This window comes from Canis aureus, chromosome 26, assembly GCF_053574225.1.
Source record: "Canis aureus isolate CA01 chromosome 26, VMU_Caureus_v.1.0, whole genome shotgun sequence".
Classification (NCBI taxonomy): Eukaryota; Metazoa; Chordata; class Mammalia; order Carnivora; family Canidae; genus Canis; species Canis aureus.
In genome coordinates this window covers 8437616-8457758 of record NC_135636.1, presented here as the reverse complement: position 1 = coordinate 8457758, position 20143 = coordinate 8437616, and the positions used below count along the sequence as shown (strand labels likewise).

Sequence of the window (20143 nt, the reverse complement as noted above, 5' to 3'; positions counted from 1 at the left end):
AACAACAAAGGAGGTAACTAAGCATGAAATTCGGTCATATTCTGGTCTAGCAAATAGGTGATAGGTAATAACTGATACACTGAATGCCGTGCTGATTGTAGCACAGAATCTTGTCATTACACTTGTCCTTTAAGGCCTCAGTGGTCCCTGGGACTCATCACCTCCTTCCCTAAGAATTACGTTTGGGAAAACAGAAGGTGCTCGTCTGCACGTGGGCACCAGTTTTTCTTCCCCTGTGCACACACATGCCATCCATTAGCAGTAATAGGAACGACAAACTCACATCCGGAGAAGAGCGAAACCCACATGATCAGCGTGTCTCCAGCACTGAAGAAGTGATGTTTCTGGTTCCAAGACATTTGGCATTAAAATAAAATAAGAGTTAAAATACCAATAAATGCTCTTGGTTCTCCTAGAATGCATCAGATTTTCCAGTGATCATCTGTAAATACAGAATGACCATATTGTTCTCCATGTAAGAAAGCATTTATTCAAACAGTTTTCAGTGAAAAGTTAGCCAATATAAACACCAAAAGAGCTGCTCTCCTAAAAAGAGATTCAATTAAGCATCAGTGCAATTGTATGGAGACCATGTTGCAACACTGAGGTGGCCTGTTTTTCTGGTCATTATTAATCCAGAAACCTTAATGATGAACAACATTTGTGTTATTGTCTACCCAAATGTAATTTGTTTATGCAGCAGTTCAGTTAATCCTGCAATCTGTTTTTCTCAAATGAGGGCAGATAATGGAGACACCGTTCTTTACAAGTCTTCAGGCTTTTAAATTCTGATAAAATCAGGATTCTTCACTGGGTCTTGCCTCAGCTCTGAATTAAACCACTTTAAATGTAATTATGGAACCTGGCCTTACATCAGGAACATCCATTTAAAAAATTGATTGACCAGGCTGTTCCACGAGGCATTTTATGAGCAAACGATTGCAAAGGGGCCAGAGCTGTAATTTATAAAGGCAAAAAAGCAGGTAAATACTTTATTAGTGGTAATGAGAGGGTTTCCAGCTAACTGAATCTTTTCTTTCCTCCCTAGCTACTTCATGGAGCCATGGTGCATGGCCCTCTTTCACGATCGTTTTATTGATCTCAGGAAAGAGTTACGCCAGATCTTGACCTCCAAGGAGGTAAGAGTGATTAATAGATATGTGAGTTATCCCTTGCAAATCACAAGCAGTTTTTAGTTGTTGATCATTTCGACTTTTCATTCCCCCTTTTGGTTCTACTTTTAAAACCAACTATACTGCCTATAAACAAGCTATGAACTATACGAACAGACAATATTTCAGGAAAAGTGGATTATTTAAATCCTTTTATGAGAGGCAGGTTTCTTTTTCCTTGTTACACATAACTGTATTTTCATTATCAGGTAACAGGCAGACTTGACTGGAAACTGGATCTGAGTTTTATCTACTTGTTTTCAAGAATGAACATTGCATTCCTTTAGTTTCTGCCCATACTTGCCAGCCATTCACTAAGTGTGTGTGTGTGTGTGTGTGTGTGTGTATGTTTTATAAAAATGTAAAGGGAAGACAATAAGTATCCAAAAACACCTCTTTAATAACCAAAATTTCTTTCTCAAAGTGAGACTAATTGGAAGTTAGGCTACATTTCCCAAAGTCTCCCATGTTCAAGAGGAAATGTGACTCTGCAATGTAAATAGTGAAATATTTGTGAATTTTAAATTAAATTCCTTTTTTCAACACTAGAGTCTTTATCAGAGTTGTGGAAAGTTAACATCTATGCTCAAAAAGTGGTCAGATATCCATCCTAGATTCTCCCTTGCCCCAGTCAGACAAGGGCTGGGGCACAGCTTAGTGTCACCATGTTTTACTGTCTAAATGGGCAAGTCCTGTGACTCTTACCACTTCCACTTGAGAGCACCCAGACCTGTCAAAGGTTCCCATGGTGTAGGCCACCATAGGGCAGCACAGCTGCAGATCATGTGCCAAGTCCCTACTGCATGCACCACTTGGCTCAACCAGAACAGGAACCCTCCAGGACACACTACAATCATAGTTTTGACTTTACCAACAAGAAGGCTAAAGAGCTGAGAGATTTTAAAGGACCTGCCATTGGTTACACAGTCTATGACCAGAAAGCTTTAAACTCAAGGGTCTCTCATTCCAAAGCCAGGCGCACAGGCCCTGAGCCACATGGACTAAACTGTGTGATTTAGTATCTTCCCTACATTGTCCGTCTCCTTTTTGGTTTTATGCCTGGAGTCCAAGATGGGAAATGTAAATAGTTATATGAATCCAAAGCAGATTCAGATTGGGGGGAAATAGGTTTAAAATATGAGCCAAACTCAGTTGTCTTTAGGATCCACACAGATAGGAAGCAGGCAGGTAAATGTACATGAGGGAGGCAGAGGATACTGTGACCATACAAAGGTCATCCACTGCTTAAGTCACTAAAATTTGAATAAATGCGACAGATCTAATGGGTCCCTGCACTTTATGCTAAATCTGTAAGGGAGTCAGCTCAGGTTGAATTATGAACCTGAGTTGTAAGCCTGGTGCTGCTGAATTTCACTCTATTCCTTAGGTCCCTCTCTTCCTCTCAGACTGTGTTCTGCAGCTTATGATTGACTACACCGTAGTAAAGACTCATTAGTTTTCCAGTTATCTCATCAAAACTCTCTGCCTAAACCCTTCAAAACTCCAGAATTGAGCTCCTCAGTTAATATTTTGCACAGAACCAAGGGGGTTTAGCATCAAGCTTAAAGGGGAAGCTTTCCTCACTCTTCCAAGTAAACTACCAAACTCAACAATAGTCACTTTTCATGGCCCTCACCAAGATAGCCTCAACCTTTTATCCATAACAAACATTTGGGGACACCTGGGTGGCTCAGTGGTTGAGCATCTGCCTTTGGCTCATGTCATGATCCTAGGGTCCTGGGATCGAGTCCCACATCAAGCTTCCCACAAGGAGCTTGCTTCTCCCTCTGCCTTGGTCTCTGCTTCTCTCTGTGTCTCTCATGAATAAATAAATAAAATCTTTAAAAAAAAAACAAACCCAGACATTTTCTCTGGGTCAGTTTGTTAAGTATGAAGTCAGGTGGACAACAGGCCCTTTCAGTAGACCAGAAGTGACCATGAACATTTGTGGAAGACACACTCCTTAGTGTAGTGGCTCCCCCACCATTCTTGTAGCTTTTTAGATTTCCAGAAAGTGAAATTTCTGGAAGAAAAGCCTCCACTGGAGTCTTGCTCTGCTTTCTGCAACTACATTTGTCAAGAAGGAAAGGCCAGAAGAAGAGGTGGTGCATGCAGTGGTGTCTGCCTGCAACTCAGATCCTTGTGGAGCCATGGGCTACCTGTTTCCATCTCAGAGAGCAGTGGGAGGACTGAAGGAGGGAATGTGTACAGGTAAACAGCACAGAAGAACAGCTCCCAGTAAGTGCTGTCCACCCCCCCTCCCTCAAGTAACACTGGTGGAGACCTGCTGTGGTGGAAGCAGTACTCATATAGGTAGATATGCAGGAGTTCATTTAAGAGTCTGGCAATAGGAAAATGAAGATAGCTTTCACTAAAGAATAATGGTAATTCTTTTTCTCAGAAATTGAGATGATATAACCCATGTCATTTCACTTTCTAGCTTGTCTATAGGAAAGTACAGCAGTCCAGTCCCATTAACTATGATATCCTATAGCTCTCCCTCCACATGAAGAGAAAGGGAAAAATGACTATTACCTTTGACTGTTATTTTGAGTCATCTCAAATCTATGTATCATTTATTTTAAAACAAGCTCATTGTAATACCTCACAAGTCCTTTTGTGGAAGTAAAGAGAACAGGTTATAAATCTACTAGCATTTCATTTAGCTTTGGCTTAAGCCAAAGAGTCACAGACCAAAGTGTAATTTTGTATAGTCAAGATTATTCTTCAAAAGGATAGTAATTATAAACATATATGCAGGGGCACCTGGGTGGCTCAGTGCTTGAGTGTCTGTCTGCCTTTGGCTCAGGTCATGATCCCGGGGTCCTGGGATCAAGTCCTGCATCAGGCTCCCTGTGGGTTCTCCCTTTGCCTATGTCTCTGCCTCTCTCTCTGTGTCTCTCATGAATAAATAAATAAAATCTTTAAAATAAAATGAAGTCTTTAAAAATATAAATAAATATATATGCACCTAACAACAGAACTATACATATATATCAAAAGATGATAGAACTAAAGGAAGAGTAGTTCTAAAAAGCTGGGGAATTCAGTATCTCACCTTCAATAATGGATAGAACAACCAGATAGAAAATCAGTAAAGAAATAGGGGACTTAATGCTATAAACCAAATACACCTAACAGATACACACAAAACACTCTACTCAACAACAGCAGAATGCACCTTGTTCTTAAGCGTACATGAAACATTCTCCAAGAGAGGCCATATGTTGGGCCACAAAACAAGTGTCAATAAATTTTTAAAAGATTTAAATCATACAAAGTATATTCTCCAACTGCAATGGAATAAAACTAGAAATCAAATGCAGAAGGAAAAAATTCACAAAACTGTAGACGTTAAACACAGACTCTTAAGCAACTTCTTTGATTTTAAAGAAGAAATCAAATGATATATATTAGAAATACTAGAAACAAATGAAAACAAAACTACAACATACCAAAAGTAATGGGATACAGCTTAAGCAGTTTTCAGAGGGAAATTCATAGCTGTACATGCCTACAGTTATAAAAAGGAAGTATCTCAAATCACTAACCTGATTTTATACCCTAAGGAAATTATACTAAATATGATACTAGCAGAAGGAAGGAAATTATAAAAATTTGAGTAGAGATAAATGAAATAGGGAGTAGAAAACCAGCAGAGAAAATTGGTGAAACCAAAAGATAATTCTTTGAAAAGATCAACAAAATTAACAAACCTTTAGCTAGACTAAGGATAAAGACTCTAATTGCTAAAATCAGAAATGAAAGTCGGAGGGTTGCCTGGGTGGCTCACTCCGTTAAGTGTATGACTCTTGATTTCAGTTCAGGTCTTGAGATCAAGCCCCTAGTTGGGCTCTGCATCAGGCGTGGAGCCTGCTTAAGACTCTCCTATCCCTCTCCCTCTGCCTTTCCCCCTTCTCTCTCCCTCTCTTAAAGAAAAAGAAAGAAGAAATGAAAGTGGGAACATTTCCACTGATCTTACAGAAGTAACGAAAAGATTATAAGAGAATATTGTGAATGACTGTATGCCACCCAACTAGATAACCTGGATGAAATGGACAAATCTCTAGGAATACACAAACTACAAAACTGATGCAAGAAGAAATTAAAAAAAAAAAAAAACCCTGAAAAGTAAAGGTATTGACTTAGCAATCAAAAACCTCATAACAAAGAAAAGCTCAAGACCAGATGGCTTTGCTGGCAAATTCTATCAAACATTTGAAGAAGAATTAACAGTAATCCTTCTCTAACTTCTCAAAGAAATAGAAGGGAAAGGAGCACTTTCCAGCCCATTCTTTGAGGCCAGTGTTACCATGATACCAAAGCCAAAGACATCAAAAGAGAAGAGAGCTAGACCAATATCCCTTATGAATTTAGACACAAAAATACTCAACAGAATATTGGCCAACTAAATCCAGCAGTATATCAAAAGAATTTTACACCATGGTCAAGTGAGATTTACCCCAGGAATTTAAGAGTGGTTTACCATATAAAAATAAACCAGTGTAATATACCACATTAATAGAATGAAGGGAGAAAAAAATGCTGTTATCTCCATTGATACAGGAAACATATTTGACTAAATCAAACATTATTAATGGTAACACACACACACACACACACACACACACACACACACTAAAAATCCTAGGAATAAAAGGGAACTGCCCCAACCTGATAAAGGATATTTATGAAAAGCCTACAGCTAATATCACACTCAGTGAAAGACTGAAAGCTTTTGATGTGAGATCTGGAACAAGACAAGGATGCCCGCCTTCACCACTTAACATTCAACATTGTACTGGAAGTTCTAGCCAGAGCAATTAGGCAGGAAAAAGAAACAAAAGGCATCCATGTTGGAAAGGAAGAAGCAAAACTATATTCTGAGATGCCATAATCTTATATGTAGAAAATCTGAAAGAATCCACAAAATGTTAGAGCTAATAAATGAATTCAGTGACGCTACAGGATACAACACATAATCATCAGTTGTCTATATTAGCAAGGAAAAATTCAAGAGTGGAATTAAGAAAACAATTCTATGTATAATAGCATCAAAAAGAATAAGATACTTGGGAATAATTTAAACAGGAGGTGTAAGATTTGTACACTGAAAACCTCAAAATATTTCTGAAAGAAATTAAAGCAGAACTAAATAAATGGAAAGGCATGTGTGTTCATGGTTTGGAGACTTAATATAGTTAAAAATGGCAGCACTCCCCAAAGCAATGTACACATTTAATGCAATGCTCTCAAATCCCAATAGCATCTTTTGCAGAAGTGGAAAAATTCATAGGAAATTCAAGAGACTCCAAATAGCCAGAACAATCTTGGGAATAAAAAAAAGTTGAAGGACTTCATACTTTGCAACTTGAAAACATACTATAAATCAGCAGTGACAAGGACAGCATAGTACTTGTGTAAGGACAGATAAATAGGTCAATGGAATAAAACTGGTAATCCAGAAGTAAAACCATTGACATGGAAAGATTTATATCATTAATCATTAGGGAAATGCAAATCAGAGCTATAATGAGATACCACTTCATACCCACTAGGATGGCTATAGTAAAAAGAAAAAGGAAGTAAGTGAGTTGGCAAGAGATGGTCATACCGAAGAGGAGAGATGTTCACATGGGGGGGTGATGGTCACACAGAGAAGACACACTATGAGACAGATGCACAAAAATCTGTTTATAATCTAGAGCAGTATTTGTCTTAGATAAACTTAAAAGCTCCATTTTGTGATTTTTACAGTATTTACCCCATTGTCAGAACAGCACCAACATGAGTCCCAAATTGTCTACAATTATTGTGAAGTTGTTTTTGCTTGATACAATTCTCTGAAAAACTGGGGAATATTATGGGATATATGCTTGGGGACATGCGGACAACACTCAAATGTTTCAGCACCTCTATTATTAAGTCCTGGGCATCAGATGCATTTTTCCCTGTCATTGTTTTGTTGAGCTGATTTAAAGCTGAAGTCTTCTGAGCCCCACTACTGTTTTTCTAAGCGATGTGTGTGTCATCTCCAACACCTGGTAGTGTCTCAGTTAAATAACCCAATGCTAATTCTGTTATACTTCCATATCGTTTGAACCTATATTCCTATCTATAAAATTCTTAACTATTAATAAATAAATGATCCATTAGAACTCTGCAAGTTACCTACTTTTTTCCTGTTCAAAATAAAAATTATTGGACATTCAATAATGAATATACCATCAAAGTCCCCGTGACTCTTCTGTTAGGGTTATTTGGAGTTACTGCGGTGTTCAGAATGCACACAGCTCAAACCTTGGTGAAGTGCATTGTATAATAACCTCCTATCAATGGGCAGATGTATATGAAGCAAATAGGATAAAAGGTTGCCCATAGAACCCAGTGGTGTATGCACTGGTGCTTAGTGTAAAATTCAACTTGCCTCGATGTTTGAATATTTTTATAATAAAATGTTGGAAAAACCACTACTATATTACAGATACACACTGTGTGATTCTCAACTTTAACTTTATTCTCTCTGAGCCTTATCTTTAAAGATGTCAATAAAATTTGACTTTACTAAGAACCTAACAGGGCTGTAGCCACATGAAACATCTAGAAGTTTTCATGTAAAAATGTTTAATCGCTTCTTATTTTTAAAACGCGTGTGACCTGCAGATCATTTTTACCTGTATTAAGAACATAAAACTGGGGCAGCCCGGGTGGCTCAGCAGTTTAGCCCCATCTTCAGCGCAGGGCCTGATCCTGGAGACCCGGGATGGAGCCCCATGTCAGGCTTCCTGCATGGAGCCCGCTTCTCCCTCTGCCTGTGTCTCTCTGTGTCCCTCTGCCTGTGTCTCTCCCTCTGCCTGTGTCCCTCTGCCTCTCTCTCACTCTGTGTGTGTGTGTGTGTGTGTGTGTGTTGCTCATGAATAAATAAAATCTTTAAAAAAAAAAAGGAAAAGAATCTAAAATTGCTGAATCTTGAGAACACTATGCCAAGTGAAGTAGGCCAGTAACAAGAAGACAAATATTTGCCATTTGATCGCACTTATATGAAGTCCCCAGAGTAGTAAATCCATGGACAGAAAGTAGAATGGGAACGGCCAGGAGCTGACAATGGTTGTACAATGTGAATGCCCTCAACATTAGTGAATTGTACACTTTAAAAAATTGTTAAAGCGCATGGTGTGATGAGTACTGGGTGTTCTAGAAGACTGATGAATCACTAAACTCTACCTCTGAAATGAATAATACACTATATGATCATTAATTGAATTTAAATTTAAAAATAGAAAAAACAAAATTAAAAAATAAACTCTTGTCACCCAAAGATTTCAGGCTTTAAGGGCAAAAGATTCTCTATTTTTCTTTTCTATAGCAATTGACAAAATACATGGTGCAATTCTGTTTTCTTCATAATTGGATGACTTTCTTATATGTGTATCCTGGGTTACTACGTAAATAAATTATCCTTTATATTTAAAAAAAAGGTTATAGCAGTAAATCTTATGTTTATTTTGCCACAATTAAAAAATGAGAAATTGGGCACCCTGGGTAGCTCAGTGGTTTAGTGCCACCTTCAGCCCAGGGCATGATCCTGGAGACCTAGGATCAAGTCCCACGACGGGCTCCCTGCATGGAGCCTGCTTCTCCCTCTGCCTGCGTCTCTACCTCTCTCTCTGTTTCTCATGAATAAATAAATAAATCTTTTTAAAAATTGAAAAATTTAGGGGCATCTGGGTGGCTCAGTGGTTGAGCATCTGCCTTCGGCTCAGATCATGATCCCAGGGGTCCTGGGATCGAGTCTCACGTCGGGATCCCTGCAGGGAACCTGCTTCTCCCTCTGCCTGTGTTTCTGCCTCTCTCCCTCTATGTCTCCCATGAAAGATAAAATCTTTTTTACAAATGAAAAATTTTAAAAACTAGGGGGAAAAATGACCATCCTTGGGAAGACAAGCACTCTTTTTCAAATTTTAGTGAAACTGTCCTCTTCTTGTCCAGGTAATTTCTTTGATGTGGCCTCTTCCTGCATTTTCCAGGAGGAAGACTTTCCTTCCATAGAACAGTTAGCCCGGCAGATAGAAGATGAGGAAATCAGCCTGAAGGAGAAACCCAGGAAATATCTCAAAAGAGTCTTCCAGGAAACCATCTACAAGTCGCTGGTGGAGAAGAGCATTCTGGACTACCTGCACTATAATCACTACCACCTGCCCATGTACGCGTGGCCAGGCATCATCTAGCTGTGGCCCGGGTCTCCCTTTACCGTCTTCACTCCCGGAGCTCCTGGGGGTGAGGAAACCCTTCTGAGGCCCGGCGCCACCCGGGAGCCCCCGCAGGGTTCTGTGGCTGCTTTTCCGCCTCTACCAACCCCTGAAGTTTTCTATCGCTCCAGTAGGCGGCGCACGGCCGTGGGTCTCTATCCTGGGGCAGGGAGCCGCTTCTGAGCACCAGGCCTATTACAGGGCAGAATGATCCGCAATAAAGTGGGATGTACTACGTGAAACTCGTTTTTTTCGTTGGGTGTGATAGTGATTTCCTGAAATGCCCTGCCGCCAATTGTGGTAGTTCCTCACCTGCTTACCCAGTAATACTCCTGGGTGATGAAAGAAAAAAAAAAAAAAAGAAGGAAAGGAAAGGAAAGGAAAGGAAAGGAAAGGAAAGGAAAGGAAAGGAAAGGAAAGGAAAGGAAAGGAAAGGAAAGGAAAAAGGAAAGGAAAGGAAAGGAGGAAAGAAGGAAGGAAAGAAAGAAGAAAGAAAGGAAGGAAGGAAGGAAGGAAGGAAGGAAGGAAGGAAGGAAGGAAGGAAGGAAGAGACTCTGCCTAGTATGGAAAACTGGTGAAACAGATGATAGGAAATTAGCCCTCGTAATTCAACATAGTAAGAACTCATTGCCTAGGAGAGTTTATGGGAACTTTGAAAACGACACAGCTGCTGTCATAATTTCTGTATTTTAACCTTGTGGGTTAGGAGAGCGAAAACTCAAAGATCACACAGGCCCACACGCAGGTTTTAGATAAGAAAATAGTAGTGGGGAATCAGTTTAGTTCATTTCCTTTGACCCTTAGCACTGTTGCTCTGCTCTGCAGAGCCTCTGGCACATGTCACCTGTAATGTGGCTCCAAAACCCTCTTTCTTATAAATAAAGCAATGTTAGTGCCCACTAGAAAACATGAATGCAGGAACAGTAGTTTTCGTTTATTTGGATCTCTTTTAATAGATAGCGTGACCCCGTTCATGACTGAATTTTTGGTCAGCAGGACTTAAAATTGTTTTTATGGATGGAATTCCAGTTTTTTCCTTTTTTTCGTATTTATGTTAACATCTAGCAAAAGTTGGCACATTACAAGGGTCACACGGCCGTTAGGAGGAAAACTCAGAGTTGGTGATGCAGAATTATACACCCATTATCAAACTGATATGTCTCAAAAAGAACACTGTTCCAGAAAACTGGATTCTGATTTTTCTGCTTCAATCAAAGGCAAGCAATGAAGTCTGCTAATTCCTTCACGCATATGTTTTACCCAGATGCATGGGTCATTTAAAGGGAGGCCCAGCTTTGGCCATAGGCTACAAGCTGTGAAACTGGAATGGAGAACAATCCCTACTGGTTGGTTGGCTCCTGAAACTGCAAACCAACTACACACAGAACCCTATTTCAGGGGCTAGCCAATAAGGCAGCTTGAGGATCTGTCCCCCCTCTCCCACCGCGCCCCCTCCCCCGGGGGAGGTCCTGGGTCAAATTCATCAGCAAATGGAGTGAGTTTTCTGTGACAGGCCCTGGAACCCTTGGGTGGAGATTAACAGAACAATTTCAATGATCAACAGTTAGGATTTCTTCGACCAAGTATTACCATTAAAAGCTTTTGAGTCACATACATGTGACCCCACATGGCAATGCCAACCTTAAAACTTAACTATCCTATGTGTGATAGTTTTTCTTTGCTTTTTAAAAAGTAGGCTTGGATTTGAAAATGTCCACAATCGGTCTCCAGAATGTCTGATGAGGTCATTCTCACCATCGGCCCATATTCACAAAGTGAGTAATTTCCTCAGTCTAGGCATCAACTTCAGCCCATATGCGCGGCCTTCAGCGCGTTACCACCGCGGGACTACTTTTGCCAGAGTGAGCGAAGAACCCCAGAGTCATCGATTTGGCCTTGAAATTGACCACGTCTAGGGCTTGGAGAGAATAAAGATCCTGACTCTTCGGCAATGATAGAGCCTGGCAAAAGAAAGGGTGGCGGCGAGGGAGCGATATTGGGACTTCTCTGTGCGTGCCCCCACACGGATGCCGTGGACAGGTGAATGCGTGAAGTCCCTGCATACGTATGTCAGCATTTGCAGTTGAGCAGGGGACCTCTTGGGCTCTAGGGCTTATCTTGGAATTCCGTAGTTTTGAACAAAGCACAGTGACAGAAAACACCCAAGTTAACTTCCCCAAGTTTTAGTCCCGCAAATCACAGGCCTCCGCGGCTGGGAGGTGGGTTTGTGATGAGTACACCCACCCCCTTTCGGAACTGGCTCCTCGCATTAGACCCAAACGCGGCAGGAAGGCCAAGGGAAAATAAACGAGGAGCTGGGGGAGGACAGGGAGCGCTGCGCCGAGGAGAAGCGTGAAGCCAGCCAGTCAATATTTACCCTTGGAAGAGAGTGTGAGGGGGAGCGAGACAGCGCGCCGGCACCGGGTGAGGAGCGCAGGCCGGGAGCTGGGAGAGCGGCTGAGGAGCTGCCGATTGTTCTCCGGCTGAGACGAGGGGACGGCGGGGCTGGGCTGCGGAGCCGCGGGCGGGCAGCTGTATGCTAATGCTCGCAGGCCCGGGCCTCCGCATTCCCCATTAAGGCCGGCGGCCAGGAGGCCACACATCACTGAACAAATAGGCTCTCTCTAGACAAATAAAATAACACACGTCGGCCTGCGGGGAGGGGGGAGAGCCAGAGGGGGGGCAGGGGGGGGAGGCGGAGGGAGGGGGGAGAAGGGAGGGAGAAGAGAGGGGGAGAGGAGAGCCAGGGGAGGCGCGGCCGGGCCGACCGGAGGGAGAGGAGGGAGAGAGAGGCGGGAGGAGGGGGAAGAGCTGCGTGGGGGAGAGGCGGAGAGAAAGAAGGGAGTTGAAGGTGGGAGCCAGCCGGGGGTGTGTGAGTGTGTGCGTGTGCGTGTGCGTGTGTGTGTGTGTGTGTGTGGTGAGTCGGGGTGTGAGAGACTGGAGGGAGGGTAGGGAAGAGACAAGGGGGGGAGGGGAGGACGGAAGGGACGGGGTGGGACGGAGGAGGGAGGCCAGAGATGGGGTGGGAGAGGGTCAGGGGGCACGGCCAACGCACACTCACACCCAGACCCCAAAGCAGCTACGGGAAAGGGGGCGCCGAGGCCCAGATGCTGTATGCACCCCTTCCCCCCCCCCCCCCGGGCCCAGCCACCGCGGGACCCCCTGGGGCGGGCGGGGGCAGGAGGGGGACCGAGGCCCCGCGGCCCTCCCGGCCAGTGTCTGCTGCGACGGCGGCGCGGGGCGCGGGGCGCGGGGCGCGGGGAGGGCTGCCCCGGCGCCCGCAGTCCCCCGTTCGCCCCACGTCCCAGGTCATCCGGGTGCGCTCGGGGCCAGCCCAGCGCTCTCGGGCACGAGTCTCCGCCTCCGGCTGTTCAGTGTTTCCCGGCGTGGCCTCCGCCGGCCCCGGCCGACAGCGCCTTCCCGCCGCGGGGCCCGGCAGCCTCCGGCCCCTCCCGTCCCGGGGACCCACCCGAGGCGGAAACAAACAGCCCCGAGGGCACTTCACGGCGCGCGCCGCGGCCCCGACGGCACAGCCGCGAGGATAAAAGAGGCGGCCCGCCACCCCCCGGCCCCGGCCCCGGCCCCCGGCCCCCGCCCCCGCCGCCGGCCGAATAATGGGTGCGCAGCAGATTGCCGGGGGCGCTCCAAACTCCGAGGGAGGCACACACTCGAGCGCGGTCCCTCCCCGCGCCCCGCGGAAGGCGCAGCCTCGCGGATTCCCCCTTGTTCGCTCTCTTTCATGCGCTCTCCTTTTGTGTGGAATTATTTAAACGAGAGATCCAAGGCAGCTTTATGCTAATGTGCCGAACAAAGGCGACGGCCCGCGGGCGGGGGCCCGGAAGGTGCCTGGAGGCCGCACCGGGCCGGGCGGGGCAGCGGGCGGGCGGGCTGCGCGTGTCTCTCGCGTGCCCCCGGGACGGACTCACAACAACCCCTCATTCCTGCGAACACAAAGCCTCTCCCAGGCTCGGGCCCCGCGCTCGCCCCGCGCACTGGGGCGCGGGCCCCTCCGGGACTGGCGGGCGGGCGCGGCTGCGGCGCGGCCCAGGCCGGGTGGGCGCGGGGGGCCCGGGGTGGGGGCTTCTGTGAGCCCGGCAGCTGGGTGCCCGGCAGAGCGGGGACCGGGAGCGCCGCGCACCCCTCTCGGCCCTCCGGGGGTCACTGAGCGCGCCGCGCAGCGGGACTGCGGACACGCGCGTCTTCGCCTCTCAGGGGCCCAAGGGCCGCCTGGACAACTCGACACCCCAGGGGCAATTCCTAGGCCCAAAGTCCCCGCTTGGACACCTATTTTATGTTTGCGCTTTCGAGAAACTCCTCGGAGCTAGACTCCGAGCCGGGTTCCCAGTGAGCCCCGGCGCGCTCCCCGACGGCTACCTGGGACACTAGTACCAAAAGAAAAAAAAAAAAATCGGAGCGCCCGCGGCCTCCAGCCCTGCAGCCGTCCAAGGAAGAACCCGCAGCCGGTCGGGGTCGGCAACGACGAGAAGCAGAGAGGCTGCCGAAGGTCTGCGAAGCGCGGCCTGGACCGACCCCGCAGAAGGGGAGGAGTCGCCCGCGGCCTGGGAAGGGCACTTGGCTCTCGCGCCTGGCATCCCTGTGCTCGCCGACTCCCGCGAAGCTCCTCTGGAGGCCGGCAAAGGAGGGCGCGTAGTTTCCCCCACCCGGCTCCAAGCGGCTCCCACTCGGGATCGCAGCGCGTCAAGGCCGGCCGCCCCGGCGCAACGAGCTGGTGCTTTGCCCTTCCCAGAAGACAAATGTTTCCACCCCAAGTCCCCATCCCTGCAGGCGCGCAGATTTTGAGAAATGAGATCACTCAGAAGACAACGGAAACTTAGGACCAGGTGCAAGGCTGTACTTACTTGCAGGTCGCTGGTGTGCGCGCGCCCTCAGCCTAATTCTTGCCCAGTCCTGAGACCTCAAATTAGTTTCTGACACTGGCACCTTTCAAGTTTCCATTTATGTTGACCGCACTCGTCTTGAAGTCAGATTTCCTCTTCGCTGGCAAGACTAAAAACCACAAATTAAGCAAAAGATCCACTGAATCTCAGTATCTCAATAGTGTTCAATAGATTCTCTAGGCTTAATTCAGAACCGGTTTGAATTCACTGCATTCAGGCAGGATTTTGCTTTGGGTGTGTTTTTTGTTTGTTTTTTTGTTTTTTGTTTTGTTTTGTTTTGTTTTGTTTTGCTTCCCTACACCCCCTCCTTTACAATTATGAGTGTTGTTATTTTTAAAGGATTCACAAGGTGACTAACTCCCTGTTATCTGTTCAATGAAAGCAGTGTTACACAGGCAAGACCAAATACCCCTTAGTCAGTTGGGGACGGCGGGCTGAGCCCCCGCCCTATTATTCCACAATCCAGATGGGTTTCGTGATTAGAAAATAAAATTGGCCAAAGCTGTCCCGGAATCTGTCTACTACTTCTAATTTCATCAGCAGTGTTAATCAGTGCTCAAAGGAGCAAGGAAATAACATCAGTTACTTTTAGATTGAAACCTATTTATGAATTTTAGATAAGCTCATTTTAGAATTTCTGACTTTTTTGAGGACTAGCATTCACCACAGTTAGAATTTTTAAAACGAGGGTGAGAGCTTTCAAAATATATTCCATTATATGTATTCTTCTTTTAGTCTGAGTTTAAAAAGATCACAAGCATAAAATCACCAAACAGCTTTCCTTTCGATTAACCAGCTTGATTAACCCTTTGATTAACTAAGCCTAACAAATGTCCTCATTACAACTTATTACTCATACAGATTCTTTAAAAAAAAAAAAAAACTGCTTAATTTCTCCGCCAGGATATTTTCGGATGGAAAACACAAAAAGAATTAAATACCTTCAGTGGCATTAAGCATAAGCAAACCCAGCACAAGCTTTCCAGGAAAATGTCCGTTTCCTTTTCTCTCAATAAAGTGACATTTTCCTCCCCACATAATGACATTTTCTGCAGCTTTACTATTAGTTCCCTAGTGATGGGCGATCAGGCCCACCACGCACTCTTGGGGTTCCGCCCCGGACCCCCGGACATTCTGCCTTTTGTGTTTCCCAGGGCTGGGCTGGGGAGGGACGCGGGCTAGGGCCGGATCCGGGTCCTACGGGGCGGCCGGGGGTGGGGGTGGGCAGGGGTTGTGGGTGCGCGGATCTGCGCTGTCGTCCTTTCCTGGTGGCCAGGGGGAGGCCGCCGCCCGCCTCCGAGGACAGATTGCCCCCGCCTCCCCCGGCCGGCAGCACGCGTCTCTTTTGCGTCCAGATTGGCCGCGACCGGCGCTCAATAGCGGGAGGTTAATTTCCTTCACAAAGGTGAAGGGGGCACGGCTCCGGGAGAGGGGGTGCGCCAGACCGGCGGCCCCTTTATTCCGCTGCGCCTTGATTGGGGCCCTTGATTCGGCGCCTGAGGTCAGCCGGCAGACAACGAGCCCGGCTCCGAATGAAAATGCATGAGGCGGCGCAGGGCGAGCGGAGACCGACTTCGGTGCGGCGCACGCGGCCGGCCGAGCGCTCCGGCCTGCGGCCAGCGGCTCCCGAAGCAGCCCGGCCGCGCGCCCCGCGGACGCCCACCGCGGCCTCGGCCGGGCTCCGCTACGGTCGCCCATTCTCGAGCCTCGGAGAACTTAAAAAAAAAAAGTTCAGAAATTCAGGTTCCTGTGGGGGCCCGGCCCAACCTGCCCCGCGCCCCGCCCCGGCGCCGCGTCCGCCGGCGATTCAGGCGCGGGGCCGACGTCTCCAGGCAGAACCTCCCGGACTGCGCGGCGCACCGCGTCCGCCTCCACGGGCCTCGCCCTGGGCGGCGGCCGGGAAGCCGATCCTCCACCCAAGTTTGGGACCCCGGGGTCCCGCGGCCCACCGGCCCGGGCTGCCGGCCGCCTGCGCTCGGCCGCTATTTTCGGTTTTCGATGACTTCCCAGACGCCAGGAGGAGTCCCTGCGCCTCCCCGACCCCCCCCGCCCCGCCGAGCCGCGCTCGGACCGCCCCGCGCCGGCTGCTGCCCCCGCGGCCCCCGCCCGGTCGGCGCGCACAACCTCCCCCTCCGCGCCGGCTCGAGGGCTGGACCCTCCTGACATATTTGGGGCCATTCTTCTCCTTTGTTGCTATTTTGCTCGCGACCCGCGGGTAATCCCCGCGCGGGAGGGGGCGTGCATTGTCGTGCTGACGGACGGGCCCATTTGGCGGCTCCGCGCCCCCCGGAGGAGAGACACAAAGCCCAGGCACGTGCGCCTCGGCATAGAGGAGCAGCAGACCGTGAAGGGAGGCGGGGCCGGGCGTGTGCCGGGGCCGGGGCCGGGGCCGGGCCGGGCGGGGCGGCGGCGCCGGGCGGGGCGGGGCGGGGCGGCGGGGCGCGCGCGGGGGCCCCGCGCCCTCAGGTACATCTGCCGCACCTACCGGGCGACCCCCGAGTCCCGGCCCCCTCGCCGCCGCCCCGTCGCCCTCCCACCGGCCGGGCGCAGGAGCTGCGGGCGCGCTGATTGGCTCCGGGGGAAGCGGGAGGCGAGAACAATGGCCCCCTCCCCCCGTTAAAAGGGAGCGGCGCCCGGGCCCGGGGACTGGGACGCGCGTGCAGGGCGCAGAGCCGGGCCGAGCCGCGCCAGCGCCAGCGCCACCGCCACCGCCACGCGAGTCCCGCAGCCGCCGCGCCCGGGCCATGGGCCGGGGCCACTGAGGGCCGCCGGGGCCGAGCGCCGAGGGGGGACCGAGCCAGCGCCTCGCCCTCGCCCTCGCGCCGCGCCAACATGCCCCGCGGCTTCCTGGTGAAGCGCAGCAAGAAGTCCACGCCCGTGTCCTACCGGGTCCGCGGCGGCGAGGACGGCGACCGCGCGCCGCTGCTGTCGCCGCGCTGCGGGGGCGCCCGCGCCGAGCCCCCCGCGCCGAGCCCGGGGCCGGGGCCGGGGCCGGGGCCGGGCCCGCTGCCGCCGCCGCCGCCGCCGCCGCCGCCGCCGCCCGCCGAGCGCGCCCATGCGGTGCTCGCTGCCGCGCTCGCCTGCGCGCCGGGCCCGCCGCCCCCGCCCCCGCCCCCGCCCCCGCCCCCGCCGGGCCCGCGGGCCGCGCACTTCGGCAACCCCGAGGCCGCGCACCCGGCGCCGCTCTACAGCCCCACGCGGCCCGTGAGCCGCGAGCACGAGAAGCACAAGTACTTCGAGCGCAGCTTCAACCTCGGGTCGCCGGTCTCGGCCGAGTCCTTCCCCACGCCCGCCGCCCTGCTCGGAGGCGGCGGCGTTGGCGGCGGCGCGAACGGCCCGGGCGGCGGCGGCACCTGCGGCGGCGGCACCTGCGGCGGCGACCCGCTGCTCTTCGCGCCCGCCGAGCTCAAGATGGGCACCGCGTTCTCCGCGGGCGCCGAAGCGGCCCGCGGCCCCGGGCCCGGCCCGCCGCTGCCCCCCGCCGCTTCCCTGCGGCCCCCGGGCAAGCGGCCCGCGCCCCCCGCCGCCGCCGCCGCCGCCGCCGCCGCCGCCGAGCCGCCCGCCAAGGTGGCCAAGGCCCCGGGCGCCAAGAAGCCCAAGGCCATCCGCAAGCTGCACTTCGAGGACGAGGTGACCACGTCGCCTGTGCTCGGGCTCAAGATCAAGGAGGGCCCGGTGGAGGCGCCGCGGGGCCGGGCGGGGGGCGCCGCGCGGCCGCTGGGCGAGTTCATCTGCCAGCTCTGCAAGGAGGAGTACGCCGACCCGTTCGCGCTGGCGCAGCACAAGTGCTCGCGCATCGTGCGCGTGGAGTACCGCTGCCCCGAGTGCGCCAAGGTCTTCAGCTGCCCGGCCAACCTGGCCTCGCACCGCCGCTGGCACAAACCGCGGCCTGCGCCCGCCGCCGCCCGCGCGTCCGAGCCTGACACCGCCGCCAGGGCCGAGGCGCGGGACGCGACAGGCGGCGGCGGCGGCGGCAGCGACCGCGACACGCCGAGCCCCGGCGGCGTGTCCGAGTCGGGCTCCGAGGACGGGCTCTACGAGTGCCACCACTGCGCCAAGAAGTTCCGCCGCCAGGCCTATCTGCGCAAGCACCTGCTGGCGCATCACCAGGCGCTGCAGGCCAAGGGCGCGCCGCCCGCGCCTCCGGCCGAGGACCTGCTGGCCTTGTACCCGGGGCCCGAGGAGAAGGCACCCCAGGAGGCGGCGGGCGACGGCGAGGCGGCCGGCGTGCTGGGCCTGAGTGCGCCCGCCGAGTGCCACCTGTGCCCGGTGTGCGGGGAGACGTTCCCCAGCAAGGGCGCCCAGGAGCGCCACCTGCGCCTGCTGCACGCCGCCCAGGTGTTCCCCTGCAAGTACTGCCCGGCCACCTTCTACAGCTCGCCCGGTCTCACGCGACACATCAACAAGTGCCACCCGTCGGAGAACAGACAGGTGATCCTCCTGCAGGTGCCCGTGCGTCCGGCCTGCTAGAGCGCGCCCTCCACCCCGCCCCCCGCCCCCGAACTGTGCCTTCTCTCGGAGACCCACGAGGAGAGAGCGCCCCGCGCGCCCCGACCCCCCGGCGAGGGTGTTGTCTCCGCTTCACCCCGAGATCCTCTCGTTGTGACTCCTCCTGGACCCCCCGCCCGTTTTGCGTTGTGTCCCCTTTCCCTCCTTGGCGCAACAGGAGCCGATCTCGTTCTGTACAAGAGAGAAAAGCTGTACGCGTTTGTGTCGTGCTCGGAAGCTTCCCCCCGGAGCCGGGAGCCGTGCTTGCTAGTGTTCGCTGTGTCCATGGTCTAGAAATGCGGTGTGCTCTCGCCTACCACTCTCTGCTCTCTATGTATGTAGCGTACGGGTTGTTTTGGGTGAATCTTGAGGAATAAATGCCTTTATATTTCACAGGCTGTAAATTGAACTTCCCACACGATTAGCTTTATTATGGCTTGTGAACTGCTGGAGTCTGGCTTTACCTTTTTGTATGTGAACAAATCAAATTGCTTAAAAAAGAGTTTTCTTTAGCATAGCCACAAATGCCTTGAACTGTTGTCTGTTTGGGATTGTTTTTGGGGGGAGGGAAGGGAATTTTCAGAAAATGCTGTAGAAACTGCCTCAATATGTCATATAAGACTTTGGTTTGATCATCTTTGTTGAGGTAGGATTATATGAGTTCTAAATGTATATGTTGATTTATGAGTAATTGTTATTTATTCTTTATTTATTTATATTAATTATGAAGATTATGATATTATTTGATTGCAGATCTTTTTTTTTTGTACGCTCCCCCCCCCCCCGCCACTCTTGACATTTCACTGTGCATTTTAGAAGACAGCCTTTTTCTAAAGGAATCTGTTAAAAGTTTTAACTTTTATACCTATCTGAGCAAATTACAGACAACCTACCATTTTATTCTGCTTGAAGGGCCCCTGAGGCCCTTGTACAACCGACAGCTCTTACTTTTAAATGCAATCTCTTTTCTACATACATTATTTTCTTAATTGTTAGCTATTTATAGAAAGCTTCAATAGAACTGTTTCAACTGTATAACTATTTACTATTCAAATAAAAGTATTTTCAAAGTCAAAGTAAGATGGATTTATTTTGCTTCAGTAAGGATTTAAAATGGTTTCTTAAATGTCTGACTTTTATTTAAAAAAAAAAAAAATCCCACCACCTTCACCAGGATCATGGGTTTTAGAGCTGAGCCTGAACCTCTGGGTTCTGCCCTTCTGGTGGTTCAAGGGTGTCGCCTCAAAAAATAGCCAACTGGAGCTGAAGGTGTGTCAGGCACCCTCAGAAATGCAGGGGAAGATGGGTTTAGAATAAAATCTGTGGAGTCTTTTTC

The 20143-nt window shown here is 50.3% G+C and overlaps 2 protein-coding genes across 9 annotated transcripts in view; both read left to right on the top strand.

The window, feature by feature from the left end:
• The window catches only part of CFAP61 (cilia and flagella associated protein 61), a 276395-nt gene extending 266732 nt beyond the window's left edge, over positions 1–9663 (top strand). For all 8 annotated transcript variants that reach the window (XM_077871988.1, XM_077871992.1, XM_077871989.1 and 5 more), the window contains 2 exons: positions 1049–1139; positions 9200–9663. In XM_077871988.1, the coding sequence (XP_077728114.1) occupies positions 1049–1139; positions 9200–9400 (292 nt within the window). In that variant the 3' untranslated portion in view covers positions 9401–9663. The remainder of the gene's footprint in view (positions 1–1048; positions 1140–9199) is intronic.
• Positions 9664–17045: 7382 nt separating this feature from the next.
• Positions 17046–19883, top strand: INSM1 (INSM transcriptional repressor 1). Its single transcript, XM_077874072.1, has one exon. The coding sequence runs from the start codon at positions 17152–17154 to the stop codon at positions 18787–18789; it is 1638 nt and encodes a 545-aa protein (XP_077730198.1). The 5' UTR covers positions 17046–17151; the 3' UTR covers positions 18790–19883.
• Positions 19884–20143: the final 260 nt, after the last annotated feature.